At 36.3% G+C, this 26,029-nt stretch overlaps 2 protein-coding genes across 5 annotated transcripts in view; one reads left to right on the top strand and one right to left on the bottom strand.

Moving 5' to 3' along the window:
• The window catches only part of tay (tay bridge kinase), a 31,054-nt gene extending 11,997 nt beyond the window's left edge, over positions 1-19,057 (bottom strand). Inside the window, exons 1-12 of one of the 4 annotated variants that reach the window (XM_089264579.1) lie at positions 17,657-19,057; positions 16,836-17,579; positions 16,669-16,779; positions 16,570-16,611; positions 16,478-16,504; positions 9,303-9,605; positions 7,907-9,243; positions 6,677-6,901; positions 6,160-6,623; positions 5,680-6,080; positions 4,000-4,423; positions 3,836-3,935 (exon numbers count right to left, since the gene is read on the bottom strand). In XM_089264579.1, coding sequence (XP_089120705.1) covers positions 3,836-3,935; positions 4,000-4,423; positions 5,680-6,080; positions 6,160-6,623; positions 6,677-6,901; positions 7,907-9,243; positions 9,303-9,605; positions 16,478-16,504; positions 16,570-16,611; positions 16,669-16,779; positions 16,836-17,579; positions 17,657-18,922 — 5,444 coding nt within the window. In that variant the 5' untranslated portion in view covers positions 18,923-19,057. Of the gene's footprint in view, positions 1-3,835; positions 3,942-3,999; positions 4,424-5,679; positions 6,081-6,159; positions 6,624-6,676; positions 6,902-7,906; positions 9,244-9,302; positions 9,606-16,477; positions 16,505-16,569; positions 16,612-16,668; positions 16,780-16,835; positions 17,580-17,656 lie in introns of all 4 variants that reach the window. The other 3 variants (XM_089264578.1, XM_089264577.1, XM_089264576.1) reach the window with 3 other exon arrangements.
• LOC108658109 (uncharacterized) overlaps positions 1-24,200 on the top strand; it is a 205,544-nt gene extending 181,344 nt beyond the window's left edge. The window contains exon 9 of the mRNA XM_089264621.1: positions 23,283-24,200. The gene's annotated coding sequence lies outside the window, so the exon portion shown is untranslated. The remainder of the gene's footprint in view (positions 1-23,282) is intronic.
• The last annotated feature ends 1,829 nt before the right edge of the window (positions 24,201-26,029 follow it).

Raw genomic sequence — 26,029 nt, forward strand, 5'->3', positions numbered from 1 at the left:
GACATTCAAGGGGAGAATCCAATCAGTAGAACTGATTTAGGGCCAGTTTATATTCGGACTAGAGAGAGTTTAGATCTATTGTTACTAAATTATATAAAATACTAGCTGGCCCGGCTAACGTTGCATTACCCTGTCTATTATTTCTAGGTAAAAAATTGTTGAAAGCTATGTTGTTCAGGTTGGGATACACTCTGATTAATTTATTAATCGGTTTTTCATTCAAGCACCTTGTGGTAAACGACATTCTTTGTTTTTTGGTCAGATGCAAGAACAAATAATGCGGATGGTTTGCCAACACAACAACAAAAACACGCATTTTCTGCCACAAATAGCCAAAGATTGGCCCTTTGATTTGTTGATCGTCATGGCGAAGGCAAGACGAATCGGGAATTGAATTCGTTTAAACTCAAAGGGCATATCTGTTGGGATCATCGGCATCCTAGGAATAAGAACTTCCTCATCTTTAAATTTTCTTTTGAGTATCGACGCGTGAATCACATTGCTCATCAGTTCCATTGCACAGTTTTGATTGGTTTAAATTTCTAAGCATGATAACTACCGAGCCAACCTTCAGTTGTAAATTGTGCGGTGGTAAACCAGGGACATCCAAGGAGTTCAAAAATTCAGTTGAATAATTAATGGCTTCTTCATCGCTTGTTACAAAGTCGATAGATTTGAATGAATACAGAGTACCGATTTTATTTTGAATTTTATTTTTAGCCGCCAAAATTGCTCGCTCACTTAACCATTTAGTATTTTTGTGGAAAGCAATGATATTTGGAAATACTTTGTTGAAAGGCTCATCTTTTAATGAGACGAAATTGCAAAAATTTTGAGGAAATTAAATCAAACCACTCGATTCGTCAACAGGAATACGGCCATTACCGATATTCTGCAATTGCTTCGAGAAATCATCAGCAGATAGATCGTTCAACAATGCAACTCTCATATTTACAGACAGTTGAAGTTTGGTTACATATCGCCATAGAATTGATGCTTTGAACCATTTCTTATCGCCGTTTCACGGGCTACCTCTCTTTGAGAAGCACGAACTAAGGCCCTTCTTTGCTGGGAACTAACGCGGCGCCTTTCTCGGGCGATTTCTCGTTCTTCGCCAGATATTTGACTCGCGTTATTCCGTTGCCTAATTGCATTATGGGTTTGCCGGGAAAGATTAAATCTTCTAGGACGCGGCATTTTTATTAATATTAATACTGAATATGCCCTCGCACAAAACCACAAAACAATCGAGATTTATAAATATGAATAATTTACACAAATTAATGTCTGAGACAAACAAATTATTTTTTTTATAAAATTACCTTTTTTATGAATAGCCAGGTACGCTTGAGGCTGTCCCGTAGACTGACTGACTACATTTGTTTATCTACTTCTATACTACTGTATAATATAAGAGCAGGACCGAAAACTGTCACTGTTATCAAGCCTACTGAGTATCAATGGAAATTTGCATCTTTAGGGAAAAACCGCGTTTTTCAAGTATTCGTGAAATGTTTTCAGAATTTTTAAGATCTACTATCCTACTCGTAGCAGAGACAAATCCAACAAATCAAAAAGCATGAAAATTGGTCCAGCACATCTCGAGTTATAAGTGTAGAAACACTTTTCACAACTTTCTTTTATATATTATTCTATTAAATACAAAGTTGTTTATATTCACAAGAACCCAACACAGCGTCTCCAATCACTAGTGCTCTAGTGTGGGAGAGCTTAACTTATATATAATAAACCATAAAATCTCCATACAATGTTTCTCTCTCGCTCTAATTCATGTAATTTATGTATATGACAGAGCACAAATATCGTGAGCGTGTGTGTGTGTGTGTGCGTGTGTGCGTGTGTATGTATGTATGTATGTATGTATGTATGTATGTATGTATGTATGTATGTATGTATGTATGTATGTATGTATGTATGTATGTATGTATGTATGTATGTGTGTGTGTGTGTGTGTTTGTGTGTGTGTGTGTGTGTGTGTGTGTGTGTGTGTGTGTGTGTGTGTGTGTGTGTGTGTGTGTGTGTGTGTGTGTGTGTGTGTGTGTGTGTCATTGAAAACGTCTGGGGATGGTTGGTCACGAAAGTGTATGAGTCCGGAAAGCAGTATAGTACAAAGACAGAGTCAAGCGAAAGTATTGAACATGGTCACATTGGTCAACCATATCCTTGAATTATATAGAGCAACTTTATAATTCTACTCCTAATCGAATTTTTGAAGTAATCTTAAACAAAGGCGGCACTACGCTCTACTAATATTACTTATATAACTTAATATACAAGTGTTATTATTGGACATCAACTTAAATAAATTGAATTTATCGAATTTATCGCTAATCTGATGACCAAATTTTTGTTACATTTTTTTTTTTTACATTTTACAAAAAAAATTATTAAAAAATATTCCTCATTGTTCTTGTACCCATTTTAAATTTTAAAGAGAAATTCATGAAGTACAATATACATAAAATTTAAAGATGAAGCTTTGATGGTTTACATTTTATTTAGCATTGAAGTTGAGTGTGTTGGGGGGCGCTAACCTGATGGCGCGCAGTGTACATGTACATACAAACAAGTTGCCGTAATATAGTGAAGTGTGGTCGCTGCACTTGTGTTTTTTCTAGTGTATGCAAAGTAAGTGAGAACGTTGCAGTTGCGTAACCGACTGCGGAATTCTCACTGACATACCATAAAACTGTACGGTCAAAAAATTACAGGGTTTTTTTCGATATGCCACGCTCCTAGAGGCGTAAAATTTATTTTTAGGTTTTTGATAGAGGCGGTTACTAGTAACTTAGCTATCTAAATTTAAAGCTTCAAGCTCTTATACTTTAGGAGGTATAAACTTTTGCTGTTTGCCACGCCCCCAGTGGGCGGACACATTTCAGTCGAAGGTTTTTGTTCTTGGGTGGTCAGCCCGAGTATATATAACAAATTTGAGGTCTCTAGCATCAAAGGTGCTCAAAATATACGCCACTAGTGGGGCACATCGGGAAAATTTTAACACTTTATAAATCGGATATATATACGAGTATGTGTTCCAAACTTCAAGTCCCTTGCCTCAAGAGCGCCGAAAAAGGTTGCATATATGTATATTGCTATTGCATCCGCAGATCGACTTTTTTTACCGTATACGATACGCTGTACGAGTTTGCTTTATTATTTCGATGTCTATTACATATATATACATATGACTATGTATATACGTATGATGAATACAAACATTTTGTAATTTACAGATTTTGGATACCACGCCCCTTTCCTCCCCCCCCCCTCCACCACAACCAATTTGAAAAAAAAAAAAAAACTCATTTCAAGAAGGAGAGACTTGTGCTTTGGAATGTGCACACATTTTGACCGTATGATTACGCTCTGAAAATTTCATTAAGATTGTATGTCTACAAAAGAACTTATTCACAAAATAAATTCTCATACTATTGCCCACACTGCAACGCAGCCCAAGCGCAGTCGCTGCTTACTGCGCAGTTAGCAGAGCGCGGGCTTATGCATGCGTGTGGATGCATGTGTATGTGTGTGTGCATAAAAGAAGTGCAGACCGGAGGGTTCAGGGTATCTCCTAGTCGAGCAGTCTCGACTAGAGCCTTCTTGTTAAACATCAGTTATTCCAATAAAATCAATAAAACCTAACTGTATAATTTAATAGTGACGATTAAATGAAATTCTCGATGCAGATGTAGTAAACTTTGTATTTTAGTATGTGTTTTAGCAATAATGTGTAATATTAAATCGAATATGTATATCATGCGTAGAAAATCTTATAGTTATAAGTTTCACGCGACAATTTGTAAAATTAACTTACCTCCATGTATCCAAATGTCCACTCAATGAAATATCTCGTCCGAAATGTGATAGACCGGCAAATCCAAATGATCCTACGTACCGACTAAATTGGGAAACAGCTGTGCCTGTCAAGTTTTTATAAATAAAAGCATCGCAAAATTAATTTTTTCAGCAAAATCTTACCGATATGACTAGGTGGTGCTCCAATAAAGCTTGCAGCTAGTGGTGAAGCTTCAAATGGGGATCTGGCGTAAGTCGCAGCAGTCGTAAGTTCAGTGGACCTATGTAAGAGGTGCGGCGATGCTGAATTCAGGGTTAACGACGGCGATGGTTTTATATTGACTGATGCTGCAGATCCAGTTGCCCCACCCACGGTTCCGCTGGTGGGTAAAGCAGCGCTGGTGTTTCCGGATAAGACGACGGCCGGTGTGCTGCTCATACTATTTGTGTTATTAGGTACACTAGAAGTGCCTGAATTACCGCTGCTACAAATGTTGCCAAGAGTAGAACCTCCCGCTAGCACGGGTTTATCTGAATTCTGCTTATTTTGGTGATAGTAAATTTCCCACGCAATGCGGACGTGCATAGCGTTCCAACGCCCTGTTTTCTAATTACGGAAATATACAAGCCTATTAGCAAAATGTTGATATTTTTATGTTATGCGAATTTCTGAATTTTACCGACTGATAATGCTAATTGTTGGCGATGTTGAAATTTTATTATCAAATAAAGAAGCTACAAGCTTGAACAAATCATGCCAAATTAAATTAATTAATTAAATTAAATTAAATGCCCTTCAACTATACAATTAGCATATGGATATTACCCGATTAGAAAATGCTCCTGACTAATTTTTTATGATCAATTCAGGTTTAAGACATATATATACAAATGAACATTCAAAAAACCGAACATCAATTAAATAATCCAGTTATTCAGATTGATACATTCTACAAAAACTTTTCGTTGTGTGCATGAAATTGAGTAGTTCATATGTATACCCTGCACCTATTGAAAATGGGAAATGGAATATTAAACAGTATGTGGCAAGCAGACACAGGTGTGACACACCAAATAAGGAATATAACTTCCTGATCAGGGCAACGAGCTGTGTCGATTTAGCTCTGTCCGGTTTTCGGTCCAAATGTTTGTAAGAATATACATAAAAGAGCTCGATATAGCAAAATTTCGTTTGATAAGTACGTATATACAGTGCATTTATCGAGTTAATTTCTGCCGTTATTAGATGTATTTCTAATACTAATGCATACTATATATGCAAGTTTCAGAACGTAATCATATTGTTTAAATGTATGCATATGCCGAAGCTCAAGTCTCTAGTATTTGATATGATATGATGAGGGTGAGGGGGTGGATTTAGGGGTGGGGGCAAATTTCAACAAAAACCGAAATTGTATAAAATGCATCTTAATATACATATTAAATTTGGAAACTCTAGCTTTAAAGATGTGGTAGATATAATTTTATAACTGATCTTCGATAAGGTTTTTTATCGATACAAAATATCGGATTGAGTTATCGTTTTTTAGGGATAAACTCGATATGCGCGCGATATATACGGACATTTAAAAAAAAAAGTTGAAGACTCTTATATCTTCTGAGATCGACGCGTTCATACATACGGACAGACGGACGGACAGACATACAGACGGACAGGGCCAAATCGACTCAGCTTGTCGCCCTGATCAAGAATATATATACTTTGTGGGGTCTGCCACGCCTCCTTCTGCCTGTTACATACATTTCAACAAAACCATTATACGCTGATTTCCCCTTTTTGAATGGGTTCAGGGTATAAAAATGTATACATTATTTAAATATCTTTAGCTTGTTTGTGCTTACCTTTGGTGCAAATGAAGGTAAATGATTAGGTGGCACAAATGGCGTTGGGCCACCCAAGCCATTGTGCAAAAGCCCTGTTGGATTATATCCCGTATAACCAGGGGGAATTCCAATGCTTGCACGATAGAACTGTTGGTCGACTGCAGCAATTTTAGGTATATCTTTAAATAACGGTGGAGGAAAAATTTGTGCTGGATTCGGTGGCGTAGCCGGCAATACAGTGGAAGAGGCGGACATTGGAGCTGTAGATAAAAGTTGTGGATGTTGATGCATGTGCGTATGCTGATGATGTAAATCTTGGCGCATATACGTTGAAGACGACGATGGAGATGGCTGGGTTAAGCCAGAACGGTCTAAAAATCGACTGTCAAGCTCACGGCGCAATAAATCTGCCTGATCGTCTATTTACAGGGAATATAACATTAAAGAATATCAAGATTACTTTAATTTCCAACTGATTACTATTTTAAACATTCATACTTTTACTTGGTTGAAAGAGAGATTCTGCTGAAAATGGATGTGGTGTAGGCACAACAGCGGAGACTGTTGCTACAGTTGGTTCTGTATTACCCAATGTGCTGATAGACGATGTCGTGGTTGTTACCGTAGCCATTGCCGCAATAACGGCTGTTGTATAAGACACCAAAGGTAAATGAGAAACAGTGCTGTTGATGCTACTTGCAACTGAAGTGTTCGCAGGAGAAGATGAATTTAATGGTGCATGGGGGGTAGCAAAAAATGTGGCCTGAAAGTTTGCTATTGGAACATGTGCACCGCCAACAGTTGAATGAACCGCATGAGGTGAAGTAGGATTTCCAGCAACTCGACCTAGTGCTCCTATGACACCTGAGTTTAAAGGAGACGAAAGTGGTCGAATATTGCCACTAGTAACAGTTGGAATGGATGGTGTACAAGTCATTGCGGTTGGCTGCATAGCTGATTGGCTGAAAATATATTATATTTTAGGTATCACATAATTTCTTACGAAATATCATACCTTAGCCAGAGCCCTGTCTTTGTGGTATATGTGGATATGGTATGACCCGCAATAGGAAGTGCTGAATGTGAAGTTGGTAACGCGGTCGCTGCTAACGTAGTTGATGAAACAGATACGGTACTGTAGGGTGTCGATGGCACAAGACCAGAAAATGGTGTGCTTATTGCAGTACCTGGTGGTCCACTTGAAACCGACACAGTATTGCTGGGACGCGCAGCTGCACTGCTGAGTATAAAAATATTGAAATAATTATAACTAAATATAGTCTTATAAATTAATGTATAATATACGCACTTATCATATATAAATATCATTTTGTCTTTATATATATATATATATATATATATATATATATATATATATATATATATATATATATATATATATATATCCATATCCTTATATATATATATATATATATATATGGATATATATATAAGGCTAGAGTGTAGAATGATATCCTGCTGTATATGCAGCGAATAACTCTTAAAATTTGCAAAAGCTCATTACGTATTGGAATATTCATTTATATATTATTCATAATTAGATTTTAAAAATGTATCTACATGGAAAGTTATGTAACAATTAAGTGCCAATGAAGAGAACTGTTCTTCGCGCGAAACGAGTCGGGTAGATTTACTTTAGTCTGAAAACTTCATATATAAACAATTTTATTGTGAATGTTTCGATTGTATAGTGGGCGAACCTTTGTTAGTTTTCCCGCCAATAATATTATTATTAAAGCACCAAAAGGCAGAAAATAGTATTTTGGACCCCAAAAAAGAAGAGTGCTATACGTCAGTCCGTACAATTGTCAGCTAAAGCTTGTATCCTGCTTGTATTATTTATAATTTTTTTTTGTATGTGTATCATTTTTATGCTGGAGAGTATGATATATGCATATGGAGCATATGAATCGGATGGGGCTCAGCGTCTCTCCTAGTGGGCACTTTGATTGTAGAGTTTATTTTACTTTTGTATGTATGTATACATATTTTATATCATTTTGTTCTTTGCATTTTATATTGTGGATACTTTGCCTAAATTTATGAAAAGATATAAATAAATTGCGAAAAGCGGCACTAAATGGTCGTGAGTTCCTAATTTTATATATGAATAAATATGAAAAATATGTAAAACAAAAAAACCAGTATAATTTAAATATTGATTAGAACAAGTTAATTTTACACCTTACTATATGTATGTATATATTCAGCAAAAATTTAATACCTGTAACTTGTATCGCGATCTCTATTGTCGATTTTAGGAGAAAGTATTTTTTGAATCACAGATGAAGACGCTACAGAGGTGTTTATTGAAGGCGAGGGCATCGCTGTCATCAAACTCTGTACAGTAAGGACTGATGCATTACTTGTACTAGTCGTTGAAGTTGTAGTACAACGTAAAAGTGACTGTTGGGTCGTCGATGTTGTATGCACGAACTGCGGATATGAGTTTGCTACTTGAGGAACATGGGATTGATATCCAGATTGGGGAAGCATCGGCGCAGAAGGTTGCGTTTGCGAAGTACCAACTGTTGTTGAAATTGGTGGTCCAGTGGTTGAAGTACTAAATGCAGCTGGTAAAAGATGTGATTGTGTCGAATGTAACGAAGGTACGCTCGTTGTTGTTGTCATAGGAATGGTCCCTAATACCTGCGTTGTATTATTATTGCTAATCATATAGCCTAATGGTGTTAAAGATCGCAATCCTGCAATGTTATTAGCACTGTGCTGATTCAGTGCAGATGCACTCGTTACTGGCATTTTTAAAGATGTCATTGGCTGCGTCTCCCGACAGTTTCGATTATCCGAACGTTGAGACAAAGATGAGGTATTCGAATTTCCCATTGGTATTGCTGATGGAAGGTATTGTCCATGAGTTATGTTATTATAGGGTGTATATAAAGTTGAATAATTAGGGAAAGGTGAACGGTATGGCGTTGCTTGAATTAGCATGGGTAACCCAGCACTCGAGTGAGACATCAGTGGAGATGCCCCATGAAACACCAATGAAGATCCCGTCGCCCCTACTGAACTAGTTCCTGTACTAAGAGATGATTTCGTTATGGCCGAGCCCGCCACTACAACGGACCCAACTACCGTATTAGATGGAATGGGCAAAACCTTATTTCCTGAATGAGGAGAAACATTCAGTAGACTTTTTCCAACAGCTGATGTCGTTGTACAGCTGACAGTTGAATGACTACAAAGGAATCCATTGGCCACTGGAGATGTAGACAAAGAAACATTTACATTTTTCTGCGACTCTACAGCACCAGCGGTTGTTCTCCCATCAATATTTAGCTGTTGGTGATCATTTGTCTTGTAGTTTGATGAAAGCACTACATTAGGCGGTCGGTCCGCAAATGATCCATGCAATGATGCTAAAGTAACGGGTGCTAAAGGGGTACCCAAAGAAATTGTGTCCATTCCATTTGATGTTACAATTTTTTTAGTGCTTAAAGTTGTTCCTTTTGTAGTTGTACATGGAGTTAGTTCAAGTCCAGGATGTGCAGCCTCCGAAGCAAGATACGATTCGCAATCAGAAATGCTTGCGTTTGTTACCTAAGTAATATTCAAAGAATTTTAAAACATAATTGTATTACAAACTCAACTTCACTTACTGGTGTGGAGCACGTGACAGCAGGATGCTTGGTATGTGATGCGTTATCTGTTCCCGTATTTAAATGTTGGTTATCTCCATTAGGTGTTGCGGTCTTCGACATTAAGAGTGTTGATGGTATCAAACTCACTGTTTGAATATTTGTAGATTGGGCTGTAATCTCAATCTCGGTGAGCGTTGTACAAGATCCATTTGGTGCCGTACCAGATAAAGTGGTTGCTGGAGGACTTGTATCTGGCATTGATAAACCCGTTAAAGTATCGATGTCGCATACATTTACAGTAAGACATCCCGTTCGACTAGTCTGTAGTGGTATACAATTTGTTAAATTAAGTATCGTTTCAGAAACCAAACAAAGACAGTTTTAGAAATCTGCTCAATTAACATTTTTAACAATACTTGATGACATTAAATAATGGTATTTCAAAAAAACGAAACCGATAAGTTTTCAAATTAAAGCTTAGAGCTACGCAATTCTACACACATATACATAGCTGTAATAGCTTTTAATATGAGAGCCGCACATGCAATTTAGGTCCATAGAATTAGTAGATTTGACAGAATGACAATAAGCATAGACTTTGTGACTATACATTTTTATACCCTGGACCCACTGACGGAACTTCGCATGGGAAATCGGGGCACTTCGATATGAATTCTTCGAAGGGTTCAGGGGATTTCGTAGTCGATCAGTCTCGACTAGAGCTTTCCTATTATCCTATCCTATCCAGTAAAAAAAAATGTATTAAATAGGCCCATGTGTGATTATACGTGTAAATATGTATACGTGTGTGCCTATTTTATCTCTTGAAGAATCATTTACAACTAAAGCTTTTTTATTGTTTTGTTCTTCGGATGTCGACGCATGTATGTGTATCCGTGCACAACAAATATTTGTTAATATAAATAAATATTGTTAATATAATAATATTTGTTAATATATTATATATTATTGGATATGGAATGCGTATTCAAAATTTAGTCTCTGTAATTTAAAATAACAGTGTTTCTGTCAGTTAAGTCTTACTATTTAATAGATTATAGAGAGCTGCATGGCCGCACACATAACCTATCAAAATAGAGCCCATTCGAATTAAAACTGAGTGAGTGAAGGACCTTAAACATGTTGAGAAAGTTGTAGTTCGCATGGACTCTATGACTCGTATCTAACTGCCTTCACTAAAACATGGAAGAAAGCTCTAGTCGAAACTGCTCGACTACGAGATCCCCTGAACCCTTCAAGCAACTGATATTTCAATAATAATTCGGACACACACACGCATACAAACACACACGCATATAGAGGCGATTGCAATATTAAGAGAACTTATTTGTTGAATAATTAAAATAATAAATCGACTCAGCTTGTCGCCCTGATCAAGAATATATATACTTTGTGGGGTCTGCCACGCCTCCTTCTGCCTGTTACATACATTTCAACAAAACCATTATACGCTGATTTCCCACTTTCAATGGGTTCAGGGTATAAACAGAGTGAGAATTAATAAGACCTAAAGAGCAATACCACATTTAGCCGAATTATAGAGGCGTCGAGGCACTCGACTTTATGCACGCATATATAACACTTCGTATTTGTTCGGTTTTATAGCCTGAAGCTCGAGCAGTGAAAAAATCTCATTCGAAAATCAGTGCTCTGCCAACGCTCAAGCGAACAGAACGCATTTTAATATGAAGCCTAGCTGTTCGCTTTTTTTTCTGAGTCTGTCTCTTTCTATCTCTTGAATGGGTGTGCTATGCTTATACTAACCGTTAGCGTTTTCATGACATTATCTTACCAACCTGACAATATAAATAAAATAATATTTATAAATTCTAATATAATTTTAACGTATAAATACATACACTTGCTCGTAGAACTCTGCGTACACTTGCAAACAAACCCATATATAGAAGACTTACGGCAATACTTCCTTTTTATTTTTTAACACTTTTCCTTTTTTTTTTTAATTTATTTTCATTTTTTCTTCGCTGGCAGTGAAGCAACTCATATACTCAGCGAAGTAACTTATATACCCGGACTCATATTTGACTAACTCTTTCTCACTCAATAGACTATTGTGCTTCTGAGTCATACACGGGCGAACTTATTTACTCATCCAATTTTCGTTTTGGACACGGTGCCACACATCTCAATATGAGCATTGTTAATTCGGATACTTTTTTTTGGCACTCATGCAGCCCTCTAGTAGATAAGGATACACATGAGTATATTTTTAAACTTTATAGTATCAGTATATCACTAAGTTTTCATGCGAGCGGACATAGCAACAAATAGTATCTTTCTCAATTCGTGAATGAGTATGAAGATCGTACGCTTTATCCGAAATTTCTTCTTTTATCAGGTATTTTACGATATTAATGCTTTGTTTCAATTAATATTTGTTAACAATTTAAAAGTAATTTACTAGGGAAAGAAAAACAAGTGAATGAAAAACTGTTTATTTTGTAGACAATGTTATAAAATTGGATAAGAAATCAATTATGACTTATGAAAAAATGTTAAATAAGTAAATAAAACTGAAAAACATATATTTAATATATTTTGATTAATGTTTATTTTTGACAAAAACATCAAAATTGATTAAATTTGTATATTTCATGTTGACATGACTGATACTTTATGCACATATTTCCATATTCAATGAAGCAAGCCTTAGCAGCGCAAAATAGTATGCCTGAAGGAGAAGTCTGAAGTTCTCAATAACATATTGTATTTTTCGTTTTCATCGTTGACAGAAAATAATACCAGTACCTGCGAAAATATTTGAAAATTTTTGGCAACACTGGTTTAAACATCTGACGCAAACGAACAACGCTTGCAGATCATTGAATTTGTTTATCAAAATGCGTGCTCTGTTAATAAAGTTCGTTGCGCGCTTCTTTAATTTTATAGTCAGTTTAATCGACCCAGCGGCTATTCGGGCTATTGTGGTTGAATATCGCACCAAATTAACATTATTGGACATTAAACCATAACACGCTTACGTAAAGTCGTAGTGCGAAGAAAATATCGCAGCTGTATTGAGCAGTGTTAATGATGACCATGAATTATCGATTCATCGCAGTAATTGGGCCTCTGTTACTCAATTGGCCACCCAAATCGTGCGATATAACACCATTAGACTATTTTTTGTGGGGCTATGTTAAAGTTCATATCAATTCAGTCAAGCCCGTTTCTATTGAGGCATTGGAAGACAACATTGAAGCATTTATTCATGAGATACCAGCCGAAATTTTGAAAACAGTATGCCAAAATTGGAATAAGCGGATGGACCATTTGAAGCGCATTCGCAGTCAGCATTTACATGAAATAATCTTCAAACATTAAATATGCACTGTACTATCGATTTAAATAAAGATTTCATGCATCTTTTCTGAATTTTGCGTGTGTTTTTGAAAAACTTTTCTATAGTTTTTTTTTTTTTAAAGTTTCGTATAGCTCTCAAAAAATCACCCTTTACAATAAACCATAAAATCTCTATACAATGTTTCTCTCGCTCTAATTCATGTATTTTATGTTGATATTCAATAAATGATAGAATTTCACAAATTTCATGAGTATACATGTCGAAATCTATTTAACTGAAATATTACAAAAATCACTTCACTGTATTATCAAAAGTATAGTAGGTATTACGTATCCGTCCGTCCGTCATTAAACTTACGAGTTACCGATTGCTTAGTAAAAGCCTTTAGCTCGTGCACACTCACTTGAATGGTTTGACTTTTTATACCATGAACCCTTTTTCAATGGGAAAGCATTGGTATAATGGTTTTGTTAAAAGTATGTAGCAGGCAGAAAGGGAGTAGACGACCCTATAAAGTATATAAAGCTGTGAAAAATAAAATAACATCAATTGTAAATGAAAGGTTTAATAAGTTCTCGTCAACACATTTATCAGTGTATTGATCTACTTTTTGCTTTTATATAAGCAGAAAACAATAAATTATTGCAACAATAACAATTATCACAAAAATATTCATCGTTTTCAAAAAATTATCAAAAAACTCAAAACAATACCGAAAAAATAATGGAGCTGAAAATTATTAACAAAATTGAGCGTTGGGCTAACATCATATTATGAAAAGCAACCCCATACCATTACACTTGATCCTCTATGTTTAATGGTTTTTGTTTTACATCTAGGGTTGAATTCAGAATTCTGTGGACGTCTCACGTAGGAACGCGATAAATTTTTGTGCTCCTTTGCGAGCATCATCCGTTTGGAAATGTGTCAAATATGGTAGTTTTCTTGGACAGCGAGTATTCAAATCGTAATATCAAATGGAATTATTTAGGACAATTTCCGTACTGTTTGATTCGTTGCTGATATGTTTTGGTAATTTTTCAGTTGAGTAGTGTTTTAAAATGATCCTTTTAACTCTCGCAAATGAGTCGAGTGACATGATGTTGTGCTTAATGTTTTTTCGCACTTTACATCACTTTCTTTATGGGGCAATGCATTGTGGATCACTTTATTTGTACAAAAATTAAATGATCCACTTTCCATCGAAGTAAACTTGTTGGTGCAATGCTTTCCACGACCCAATTTTCTGATTACAATTTAAAATTTTGTAAATCAGCTAATCAACATAGATATGTAATAGAGGGCTGCATGAGTGCCAAAAAAATGTACTCGAATTAACAATGCTCATATTGAATTGAGTGGCACCGAGGCCAAAAAATGCCGTCAAAAATAACGACCAAACGAAAACCAATGTAATTTAGTTATGCAAGACCTAAATAAACTCGTTAGGAGTATTATTATTTGCTCAATTAGATATTTTGTATGAGGCAATTACAATTAATATAAAAGGTAATAAAATTATGGACCGATATATAAGATAATGACATGAAAACACTAACATTTTGCATGAGCATGGCAAACTCTTTCAAGAGTTACATATACTCTCTAAAAGGAAAGGGCATAGAAAGAGACAGAACATGAAAAAATAGGCGCGCAGTTAGGCTTCATATTAAAACGCATGCTTTTCGTTAGAGGGCTGGCAGCGTACTGATTTTGGTATGAGATTATTTCACTGATCCAGCCTCAAGCGACGGAGTTGAGCAAATACGAAGTGTTGACACGAAGATATATGCACTCGAAGACTCGAGTCACTCGACGCCAATATGCTTCGGATAACTGTTGTATTCCTTTTTAGGTCTTATTTATTCTTATTCACTATACTGAAGGCAGAGGGTTATGAGTCATAGAGTCCATGTGCACTCCAGCTCACTCAACCATATTCTGTCGGACTCACTCACTCAGTCTCATCTCGAATGGACTCTATTTTGCTAGGTTATGAGTGCGGCCATGCAGCCATCTAATATGTAAACAACAAATCTCTTTAACGTGTGATATTGAAAATATGCAACTGCATAACTGTAACTATATAAACACGTTGAATATTTTTGTGATAATTGTTATTGTTGCAATAATTTATTCTTTTCTACTTATATAAAAGCAAAGAATACACTGATAAATGTATCGAGGAGAACCTACTACACTTTGCAAGTGGTGTTATTTTATTTTTTCGATCAGCTGACGAGCTGAGTTGATTTAGCCATGTCCGTCCGTCCGTATGTACGAGCGCGTCGATCTAAGAAGATGTGAGCTGCATCTGAATTTTTTAAATGTGCGTATATATAGCGCGAATTATTTACTAAAATCGACGAATTGTTTCGTTACCTTTTTATCGATTAAAACCCTTATCGAATTCCAGCATAGCTAATTGTGAATAAGTTGTAATTTTTTATAAAATGTCATATATTAAAACAAGCAAGATAGCTCTAGTCGAGACTGCTCGACTATGAGCTCCCCTGAACACACACACACACACTACATACACAGACGACTCCGCTTGGGCTGCAGTGTTGGCAATATTATGAGAATTTATTTATAGAATAATTTAATTTCTAGACGTACAATCTTAATGAAAACTTTCAGAACGTGATCATAATGCTTAAATGTATGTACAGTGACTAGCAAAATTGTAGCACGAATTCAATGTTGCAACTTCAATGGTCTGTATTTTCGCTTCTACGCTATGGATGTTTAAGATCTTAATTTTGTTATATTAGTACGATATTAAGCTGTCCTATCTGAAATTTTTTTAATCATTCGGTTGGACTCTAGCTCTAAAGATCTAGGAGATATAATTTTATAACAGATTTTTGATAAGGTTTTTAGTCGATGAAAAAATAACGGGATGAGTTATCAATTTTTGGCGATAAAATCGATAAACTCTTTGCGCGCGCTATGTACGGACATTAAAAAAAATTGAAGTCTCCAGTTCTTATATCTTCTGAAATCGACGCGTTCAAACATACGGACAGACGGACAGGACTAAATCGACTCAGCTCGTCGCCCTGATCAAGAATATATATACTTTATGGGGTCTCCTTCTTCTACCTGTTACATATATTTTAACAAATCCATTATACCCTGATTTCCCATTTTCAATGGGTTCAGGGTATAAAAAGTAGATCATATGCTGAAACATTCAATTAAATAATTCAGTCTATAGACGCCAATGAATTAACAAAAGAGGAAGCTCGAGTCCCATCACATTTAAAAAATGCACTAAATTTACAGATATGAAATTACTTACAAGTTCTAAAATTAAACGCTTGAAAATGGGCAACTTTTACTCAGTTTTCTTATACGTTATTTGCATATTGTATTTAAAACAAGAAAACTTTAGTCGAGACTGCTCAACTACGAGTCCCCCTAAGCCCTTCGCGAAAAAATCGAAAATCTATAAAATAGATATTAATCTACATCCACGCCTCCTTATCCCTGTTACATATATATTCATATATTCATAATCAGAGCGACGAGCTGAGTCGATATAGTCACGAACTTCTGGTCAGTCCGTCTGTCTACATGTTTTAATGCGCTAATTAAAAATAAAAGATAGAGATCCCCTCCCATCTCTTCAAATTTGGAAAAAAAAAGTGTACGTCAAATAATGTGATCCGGTCTGAAAGTTGTATGATCATTAACAAAAATTTTAAACCACAAAATTTCCTCTATGCAGAAAAGAAGCGCAAAATTATTGAAATATCAGTTCTTCGAAGGGTTCAGGGTTCAACTTCTGTTACAACTATATATATAGTAAACAAAATGTAACAGTATGTTAGTTATCACTTACCTTATTCTCGCCTATAGCTTTATCACACTGAAACAAACATGTACATATATTTAGAAAATAATAATACATTTTCGCTTAGAGTAAATACATACGATATTAGTTTCTTTTTTGTTGATAGTGCACTGATTTGAAACCTGCCAAGAAAACAGGGAAATAAATCGAATACATATATTAAATAGGTAATTACTTACATCAGTAAAATTTTCGTTTGCTGTTCCAATTGAAAAGTCTTCAATTTCTAACTTTAAGCCTTCTGCGACAGACTCTGCATCAGTTTCGCTACTTTCTACATTTTTCCGCTTCTGTTCAAAAAGAACATATTAGAAAATTTTTACTCTAATGTGGTTTGATAACTTACGATCGATTTTGAGCATGACGACGATGATAACACAGTGCTTATACGATTGTTCATAGGGGAGGCATTAGTTGATTTTGTGTCCTTAATGTTAAGGTATTCTGCTACCTCGCTTTTTGGTTGGCTATCATTGTTTATGGTATCTTGTGAAGTACCCCCGGAACTGTTTTCATTTCTATTGTCATTTAGCTCTATGTGCGGTACGACTGCGCCGGTAGATATCTTTTCAATGTGCTCCTCCAGAATGCAACTAACATTTACAGTATTAACGGTTGCTGCGACAGGCGTATTGCTTATGTTCATTACAGAGTTATTTGATTGGATTACATGGTTCAAGTGTTGACTACTACTAATTTGATTTGCCCTGCTGGTGATCGCAAGCTTTTCTTGTTGCTGTCCATATGGATCTCCTACCCACTTTTCAACTTCGGTATCGGGTATACTTGACATTGGCATAGTGTATATCGTATTGCTATTGTTATTTGTTGAATTATTGTTAGTGCTGATGGCAGTAGCAACAATTGTACCTCCAACATTGACACTGCGATGTTGGTGGTGATTAGATTCTTTTAAATTATTGTTGCTTGCACTTGACAAATTGGAAGTATTTATGGTACGCAATGGGTGAGGCTGGCCTGTATCAATAATCTTTGGCATTTTCATCTCCTCTATACTATATGTGCACGTAAGTTCCTCTAATGCAGAAAGTCGTTTTTCCTTACGCTTTTGTCCTAGTTTAATGGCAAACTAGTTAAAAATATTAATATTAGAACAATTTAAAAAAAAATTATGAAAAAAATGAGCAAACAGTATACATTCCTTACCTCTAGATCTTCGTAAGTTTTGAACTCTAATATAGCAAATCCGTCAATAATCTCCTCCTCTAGGACAGGAGACCTAGGCAGTTTGCGACGAACTGGAGGTGGCGGTCTTGGCGGAGGCTTATCGCGCGGAAGAAGTAATGTTGATGACGACGATGTTGAAAGAAGATCTTCATCTAGTGATTCACCTTCGCTATCGCTTGGAGTTGCCATCAGACCGGAATTGCATTCAGGAGAATGTGGTGGATTCAATAGCAATGATGCAATGCTGTCCGTAGGTGGTAACAAATTGTTGCTACCGTTACTACTGCTGGTAAAGTTGCCATTGGAGTTATTGCTATCTTCTCCCATACTACCAGCACTATTGAGGTGATATAACATGCTATTGCCTGGACCCAATGAGCTGCTGTTACCTATCAATATTGTTGGTGCAGTTACAGAACCAATTATACCAGTATTGCTACTGCCAGTGGCAGCGTTTATCCCAAGGCCAACTCCCACACCTACAGATCCTCCAATCAAAGTGCCACTTAGCGCACTTAGGCTGCATCGATTATCGCGCTCTGCCTGCAGGCGCTGGGCTCGTTCACGCCGACGTTTCTGTTGGCGTTGCTGTTTTGTGATTAGACTCAGTTGCGGACAACTACTAGAGTTGCTATTATTGGCGTGGCCGTTTGTAGTTGCTAATAAAGCAGTTTGAACAGGTGTACACATTACTGTTGAAGCTGATGATGTTGTCGAATGGTCTATTGTTGTAGTAATTACTGATGTGGTTGCCGCTGCTACAATTGATAATTCCGTTTCAGAGTCAAAATCACTTGCACACGGTGCAGGTGCTAGTTGTGCTGGTCCTGTTTGGGTTGAAGCACTATGGGGTGGTGGTGTTGAAGTTGCCCTTATCCCTGCGCTTGAAAATGAAGGCGGAGCAGGTAACAGACAGCTCAATAAAGCAACATCTGAGGATTCTGTAACATTTAAATTCGATTTCGGCGGAGGTAGGCTTAAACCCACAGATGATGTGTTTGATATTGCTAACGTTGCAATTGCTGAAGTATTTGGAATGTCAACTGGCGATTGAACAACACTATGCGGACTCGCTTCATTTTGCCTTTTATTTTTATTGACACTCACGTCAGCGGAAGGTACAGGAAGAACTTCTTGAGCTGATACTCGCTGTGTTAAAAGACCCACTGACTCCTGTAGCACGTTGCCTTCTGCCAGCGAACTTATTACCGGCTTATCAGCTTGGTTAGTGTTAGTTACATCCATGTCAAAGACGTAGTTTTTGCTGTTTTTCTAATTTTTGTAGATTAGTCACTTCTGCTGCGCTAATAATTTTTTAATTAAACTTTAATTTTTGCGGGTGCAATTAAATTTTTAATAATTTAAATTTAAATCCAACTTTGTCCTCATAGCATGGAAAATATACGCGTTTGTTGTTGCATGGCGAAGTTTAATAAGAGTTTAAGGTGCGATATATACACAAGACAATGGTTTTGTTTTTTCTTTATAAGGAAATACACATTTAACATTTTCAACATTCCACCCAAGCTGACCGTTTTTTGACAACACAGTAAGAAAAGAATAAATTAATAATAATAATAATAATATATATATATATATATATATATATATATATATATATATATATATATATATATATATATATATATATATATATATATATATATATATATATATATATATATATATATATATATATATATATATATATATATATATCAATTAAACAACATATCGCATGATAACATATTTACCGAATTATCAATCTATTCCCTTTCATAATAACCCTTTAAAACTGTTTATTATATATTTGCATTCGGAACACAATACAACTGATTCACCTATACATACAATTTGTTGAAAACCAAAATTGTGTATTTTGTTACCCAAAATCAAAATTGTTGTTTGCATATCCATAACATAAATTTCACTTATTTTATTTAAACGTGTTTTCTCATTTTTGTATGAGTTGACTGACTCACATAATTGAACTGAAATATGTTTTAATATTTTTCTTTTCTCGTTTTAATTGTAATTCATTATTCTCTGCTGTCGGCTACAAAGTGCTCGCGCGCTGTTTGCCTCGTATGTACATATGTATGTGAAAGATGTATACAATGAATCTAGTAGCAATAGCTATCTCGCTTGCACTTGTCTTTAATGCACTTAATATTGCGTGGTTCCTACGCGTTGAGTATGCAGCAACAGCTACAGAGCCGCACACATTGGTATACATATATAAAATACTATTTGTTAAATGTTTGAACTTTACAAAATCTTTCGTTTGGGCATTAGCCATACTCTTTATCGCATTAATCACTTTACTAGTTTAAGATGTATTCACTCTTCAGTATTTTAAATAGTGTATTACATTTGATAATTCTAAAATTTCTGACAAAAAATCGAACGAGTCAGTGAAGTAATTAATCGATATCGGTATTTATTGTTACTCGATTAGCCGTATTCTACGATATTTTAATCGAGAACAGTATAGCAACATAACAGCAATTTAGAACAAACGAATATGAAAGTACATCTTGAGAACGGTTAGTTAACGAGGCACTGTTGTTTTGGTACTTCTTGGTGTCTCACTGTCTCGTTTTTTTTTCAAATAGTGTATGTATACATATGCTTACTTTGAAAAATGTAAATTTCACAGGTGCTTAATCAGGTACTACATTTTTTAATATTCATTCTGATAGGCCAACCCAAGATCATTGAAATGAAATCAGGAGCTTAAATATATGCGCGAATTACCCGCCAATCGCTATACCACACATACATATATGTATGTATGTTTATGAGTTAGTCGCCGGTCACGGTGCCAGATAAGCATAATCTTTTCACAAATAATAATGAAACGCAAATATTTTGTATGAGCTTGTCAAGCGGCTTGAAGAGTTTGATATACTCTTCACACAGAAGAAGTCATGCATACATACGTATACATATTTGAGAGAGCAAAGAGTAGAGAGAGCGAGAGAGCAACAACAAAAATTGAGCACAGAGGCATCTTTTATTCAACATTTGACCATCTCGGTCGAGAGCATGAAGCGGAATGATTGTGCTTACGTATATTTTCGTAGCCCGAACCTAAAAGTGAAGAGCCGAGCAAATACTAAATTAAAAACTATGTACTACATGTCTAGTCTATTGTTGTCTGGTCAGTGGTATTACATACGAGAAAAAAATAATTCATTACCTATGAGATTTTTTCAGCGCATCATACGAAAGAATCGGGCTGTTGTTAACTTCGTTTTTGTATGCCCCTTCCCCGCTAATAAACAAACGATGTTCGTCTATCGTGACGAAGTCACTTTTCGTTTGGTTTCTTTGTCTATGCCTCTTTCTTGTGTGTGTATGGTGTTAAAGAGTGTAAATACAAGTGCTTAATTTCATATGTGTGACGATTTCTGTTTTCGTTTTACCCGCCGCGATGCGTAACTTTTCTGATTTTGTTGAGCCGTGCGGACGTTTTTTTTTTTTTTTTTTTTTGACGGAAAGTATTTCGTCTAAATCATCAACTAAATTCAATTGAGCGCTCACAGCGCACTGTTTTTTGTCGTGAAATATTTTTACTGCTCGAACCTTCAGCGACCGAGCCGAACAAATACACTTTACTTTGTATTTGCTCGTCCGTCCACTTAACAGTTTCCAGCTTTAGAAAAGTTTGTTCTACATGTTTGGTCTATGTGTTCATTGGTCAATGATGTTACTGACTAGAATGTTAGCATTGTGCACTTAAGCAAAAAAGGAACAAATTTTATTTCCTAAACATATGAGTTAGTTTTATAATCTAGCTTGCTTTTCCAGTATGTATTTTAAATTTTCTAGCCTGATTTTCACTCAGCAACTGCGCTCAAAGCGAAATAAAAGTACCATACTATTTTTTGTCGTCGTTAGTCGCTTTTCGTTTCGTTTCGTTTGTCTAGGTTTTTGCTTTACTCTGCGGAAGAAGTTAAGGAAACCCACTGACCAGAGAACACATGGACTAGATATGTAGTACTACTAACCAGACAACACATAGATGAGACATGTAGAACAAATTTTTCTACACCTCGTAACTGTTAAGTTGTTCGACCACTATACTTCGTATTTGCTCGGCTCGGTCGCTGAAGGTTCGAGCAGTGAAGGGTATACCGAAATTTGTAAAGCGTTTGCCAGGTTCATGATTATTTCTAAAAAGGGTATGAAAGTGTGAAAATGTTTTCGCGATGAGCATGCACACACACAGTCTCCGTTGCTACATGTAATATGAGCATTTGTATGCCTGTGTGCGAAGCTCTTGCTGCCTGTAGAAATTTTAAAGCCCAGCATTTGCATTTGGTCGATCATGAGAAGTGCTCGCATACATACATATGTATGTACATATATACATTTGATTATGTGTACGCATGCGATGCGATGGTCACAATTATGGAATATCACTTGTAGAAGCATTTGTATGCCTCTGTGCCTTTACATGTGCGTGTGTGTATGTGCATGTATGAAAGCATGGGACATAAGCATTGGCGTGTGCCTACCTCAACTTAGAGTTGTGTGAACGATTTTGGGTTCGAATTGAAGAGGCGGTATATGTATTTAAGTAGCTGTCTAACTAAAATGACAAGTGCATTTGCCAATTCTTTGTGGCACTGTGCCCAGCGAGTAACTCATACACACCTGATTTCATTTTTAAGATCGTGGGTTTGTCTATCAGAAGGAATTAAAAAAAAAACGTAGTACCTGATTAAGTTCAGTATACCTGTTCATATATGTACATACATATAAAGGTGCATGCCAATAAAAAAACTTACAATAAGAAATTCCAAGAATTATGAATATCGGTGGCGCCCTTTGAGCGAGGCGACGGCGGTGTCGCGCTGTGGCTGAGTGTAGTTCAACTTGCGTTTGAAAAGCAATAGAAGCAGGTACTGATGCGAGAGTAAGGGTTAGTTGAGTTCAGACAGTGTTACGCGCAAGTTGGAATTCGCTACGTTCTTAGAGTGTCATCATGACAGATCGGTCGAATGAAATGAATGTGTCTCCAACCTCACAAATGGGATTCGCCGTGCCTACAAAAAATATTAACGATGCGTACGTGGCAGCTTTACAAGTGCAAAATCAAAATCTTTTAGAAATAATCAAAAATATGCAGACACCAAGATCATCGGTTGTTAATGAAAAGGCAACACACGTAATTCTGCCAAAATTTAATACTGACGGAGTTGGTTCAGATGCCTCAGCTTGGTTTACAACAGTGGATCTTATTTTTGCTGATAGAATGCCCGAAGGTAGCGGGCTGATGATATCTTTAAGCGAGGCGCTAGAGGGAAGTGCATCAACAAAGGTTGTACCAGATATGCTATGCCGGCATCACATGGGCACAATTTAAAGATCTCTTCATTCAACGCTTTGTTGGCATCGAAACGTCTGCAGCCGTACTGATGAACATTTTAAATGGACGACCAAAGTCTGGAGAATGCTTCACCGAATATGGCAGTCGAATTGTCACCTTATTAATGACAAAATTTAAATCCAAGGACCTGGAAGAAATCGCCGTGTCACTAGCCCTGGCTCACATGGCACAAGTAGATAATAAATTGATGCGCTGGGTTTTTAATAGCAATATAAAAACCCGAAATGAAATGCAACAACAAGTACAAGCGCACACATTTGGGAAACGCCACCTGGACGATGACGCATTCACAGCAGGCTCCGAACGCAAGAAGTTTAAGCATCCCTTTCAAGTGAAATAAAACTACTGTGGAAAGCCTGAACATAATTATGCTGAATGTCGTGCTCGGCAGATGACGCCAATCCAAGGGAAATGTCACATCGAGGGTACAACACAAGGGCCAAATGGCCGGTCAAAGGTTACATGTTTCAAATACAACGAAATCGGGCACTTCGCATCCGCTTGCCCAAAAGGACGATCCCGAGGCAATGACCGCGTAATCGAGAAACGTGTAGACATATGTTCCGTAGCTGCACCATCAGGAACCATAACAAGTGCAACCGGTGAGTCTGTTCCATTTTGTTTTGACTCAGGAGCTGAGTGTTCATTGGTCAAGTAAAGCGTTGCCCATAAATTTAGTGGTAAACGAATTCATAATATTGTTAAATTAAACGGCATAAGTAAATATAATGAATATGTAGCAATCAACAAATATTATGTAATATTGTAAATATTAACCAATATTAATTAGAGACTTTATTACATGTTATTATAGATAAGTTTTTGAGATATGATGTATTGGACGTGAAATTTTTAGCCAAGGCTTTGGCGTAACTATGGACGCTGACAAATTCCAGATTTATGAAACCAAAAGAGTAGATTCGCTTATAATAACCAATTATGAAGACGTTATTGCATTGAATAGTGAATTAGATGATTCAGATAAACTAGCCTTGAAAAATATTTTAAAATGCTATTCTGATCGGTTTATTGATGGAATACCAAAGACTAGGGTCACCACAGGGCAGTTGGAAATAAGACTAATAGATCAGCAAAAGACAGTACAGCGGCGGCCATATAGACTTAGTGAGGAAGAAGAATTGAAGAATTACTTAAAGCTAAGATTATTCGTCCAAGTTGTTAACCCTTTGTTAGCCCCATGATGTTAGTCAAAAAGAAGAATGGTACTGATCGACTTTGCGTGGACTATCATATGTTAAATGAAAATACAGTTGCTGATAAGTACCCGTTGCCCCTCATCTCAGACCAAATTGCCAGACTTCGTGGTGCTAAAAATTTTGCATGCTTAGATATGGCAAGAGGGTTTTACCAAATTCCAGTGCCCGAAGACTCGATTGAACGAACGGCATTCGTAACGCCTTAAGGTCAATATGAGTTCTCGACAATGCCATTTGGTTTGAAAAATGCACCATCTGTGTTTCAGCGTGCAATAATAAAGGCATTAGAGACTTTAGCTTATACTTATGCAATTGTGTATATCGTTGATGTTCTCATAACAGCTGAAAGCAAAGAAGATGCGTTAGTTAGACTACAGACGGTACTAGACGTTTTAAAAAAAGTTGGATTTTCTTTTAATGTCACAAAATGTTCCTTTCTCACAACTAGAATAGAGTATCTAGGATTTAAAGTGAGCAATGGAGAAATCAAGAAAAGTTCAAGCTTTGACTGAATTACCACCTCCACAAAATGTATCACAGCTAAGATAGTTCATTGGGTTGGCCTCTTACTTTCGTCAATTTGTGTTAAACTTCTCACAGACACTTAAACCACTTTATCATCTTACATCTAAGAAAAATACTGATTTTGTGTGGTTATCAGAACATGAGCAGATACGTGTAAAAATAATAAATATGCTGACGCAGACGCCAGTATTAATCATATTCGATCCAAAATACCCGAAAGAGTTTCATACAGACGCAAGTAGTGTTGGCTATTGAGCGATACTGTTGCATAAAATTGACAACAAACCTCACGTAGTAGAGTATTACAGTAGGTGTATGTCTGCTGCCGAATCCAGGTACCATTCATACGAATTAGAGGCGTGAAGGGGCGTAAATTTGTCATTTATACTGATTGCAATTCCTTAAAGGCCAGCCGTACGAAAACGGATTTGACACCGAGGGTTCATAGATGGTGGGCATTTTTGCAGGCATTTGATTTCGAAATAGAGTATTGAAAAAGCGAGCGAATGGCGCATGTTGACTTTCTTTCTCGGCATCCAATGCACAAAGAACAAAAAAGTATCAATAAAATACTTTAATTGAGAATTAATTTAGCTGAAGTTTCAGACAATTGGTTGATTTCAGAAAAGCGAGATTCTGAAATACAAAATATAATACAAAAGCTAAATTGTAATGAGTCACTAGGAAATCTGGACAATACATATGAATTGCGAAAAGTTATACTGCATAGAAAAATACAGCGCAATAGTAAGACCAAATGTTTGTTGAATGTATTATTGGTTTGAAAACATGTCAAAATATGTGTGTTTGTAGAAAATTGCATTACATGCAAAGTGTCAAAGCCACCTGTTGGAAAAGTGCAGGCAGAGGTGCATCCTATTCCTAAAGTAGATATACCGTGGCATACAGTGCATATTGACATAACAGGCAAACTGAGTGGTAAAAATTACTTGAAAGAATACGTTTTTGTCCTTATTGTATTTATAAAGTTTGTTTACCTTTATCATGCATTAAATGTGGATTCAGAAAGTTGTATTAAGGCTGTAAAATCAGCCTTGTCCTTATTTGGGCTACCTTCTCGAATTATAGCAGATCAAGGACGCAGTTTCGCAAGTAAAAGTTTTCGCGAATTCTGCTCCTCACAAGCAATAAATTTACATTTAATTGCTACTGGTACCAGTAGGGCAAACGGCCAGGTAGAACGCGTCATGA

The sequence above is a fragment of the Drosophila navojoa genome, chromosome X, assembly GCF_054131105.1.
Source record: "Drosophila navojoa isolate 15081-1374.11 chromosome X, UAZ_NAV_1.0, whole genome shotgun sequence".
In the NCBI taxonomy this organism is placed as follows: Eukaryota; Metazoa; Arthropoda; class Insecta; order Diptera; family Drosophilidae; genus Drosophila; species Drosophila navojoa.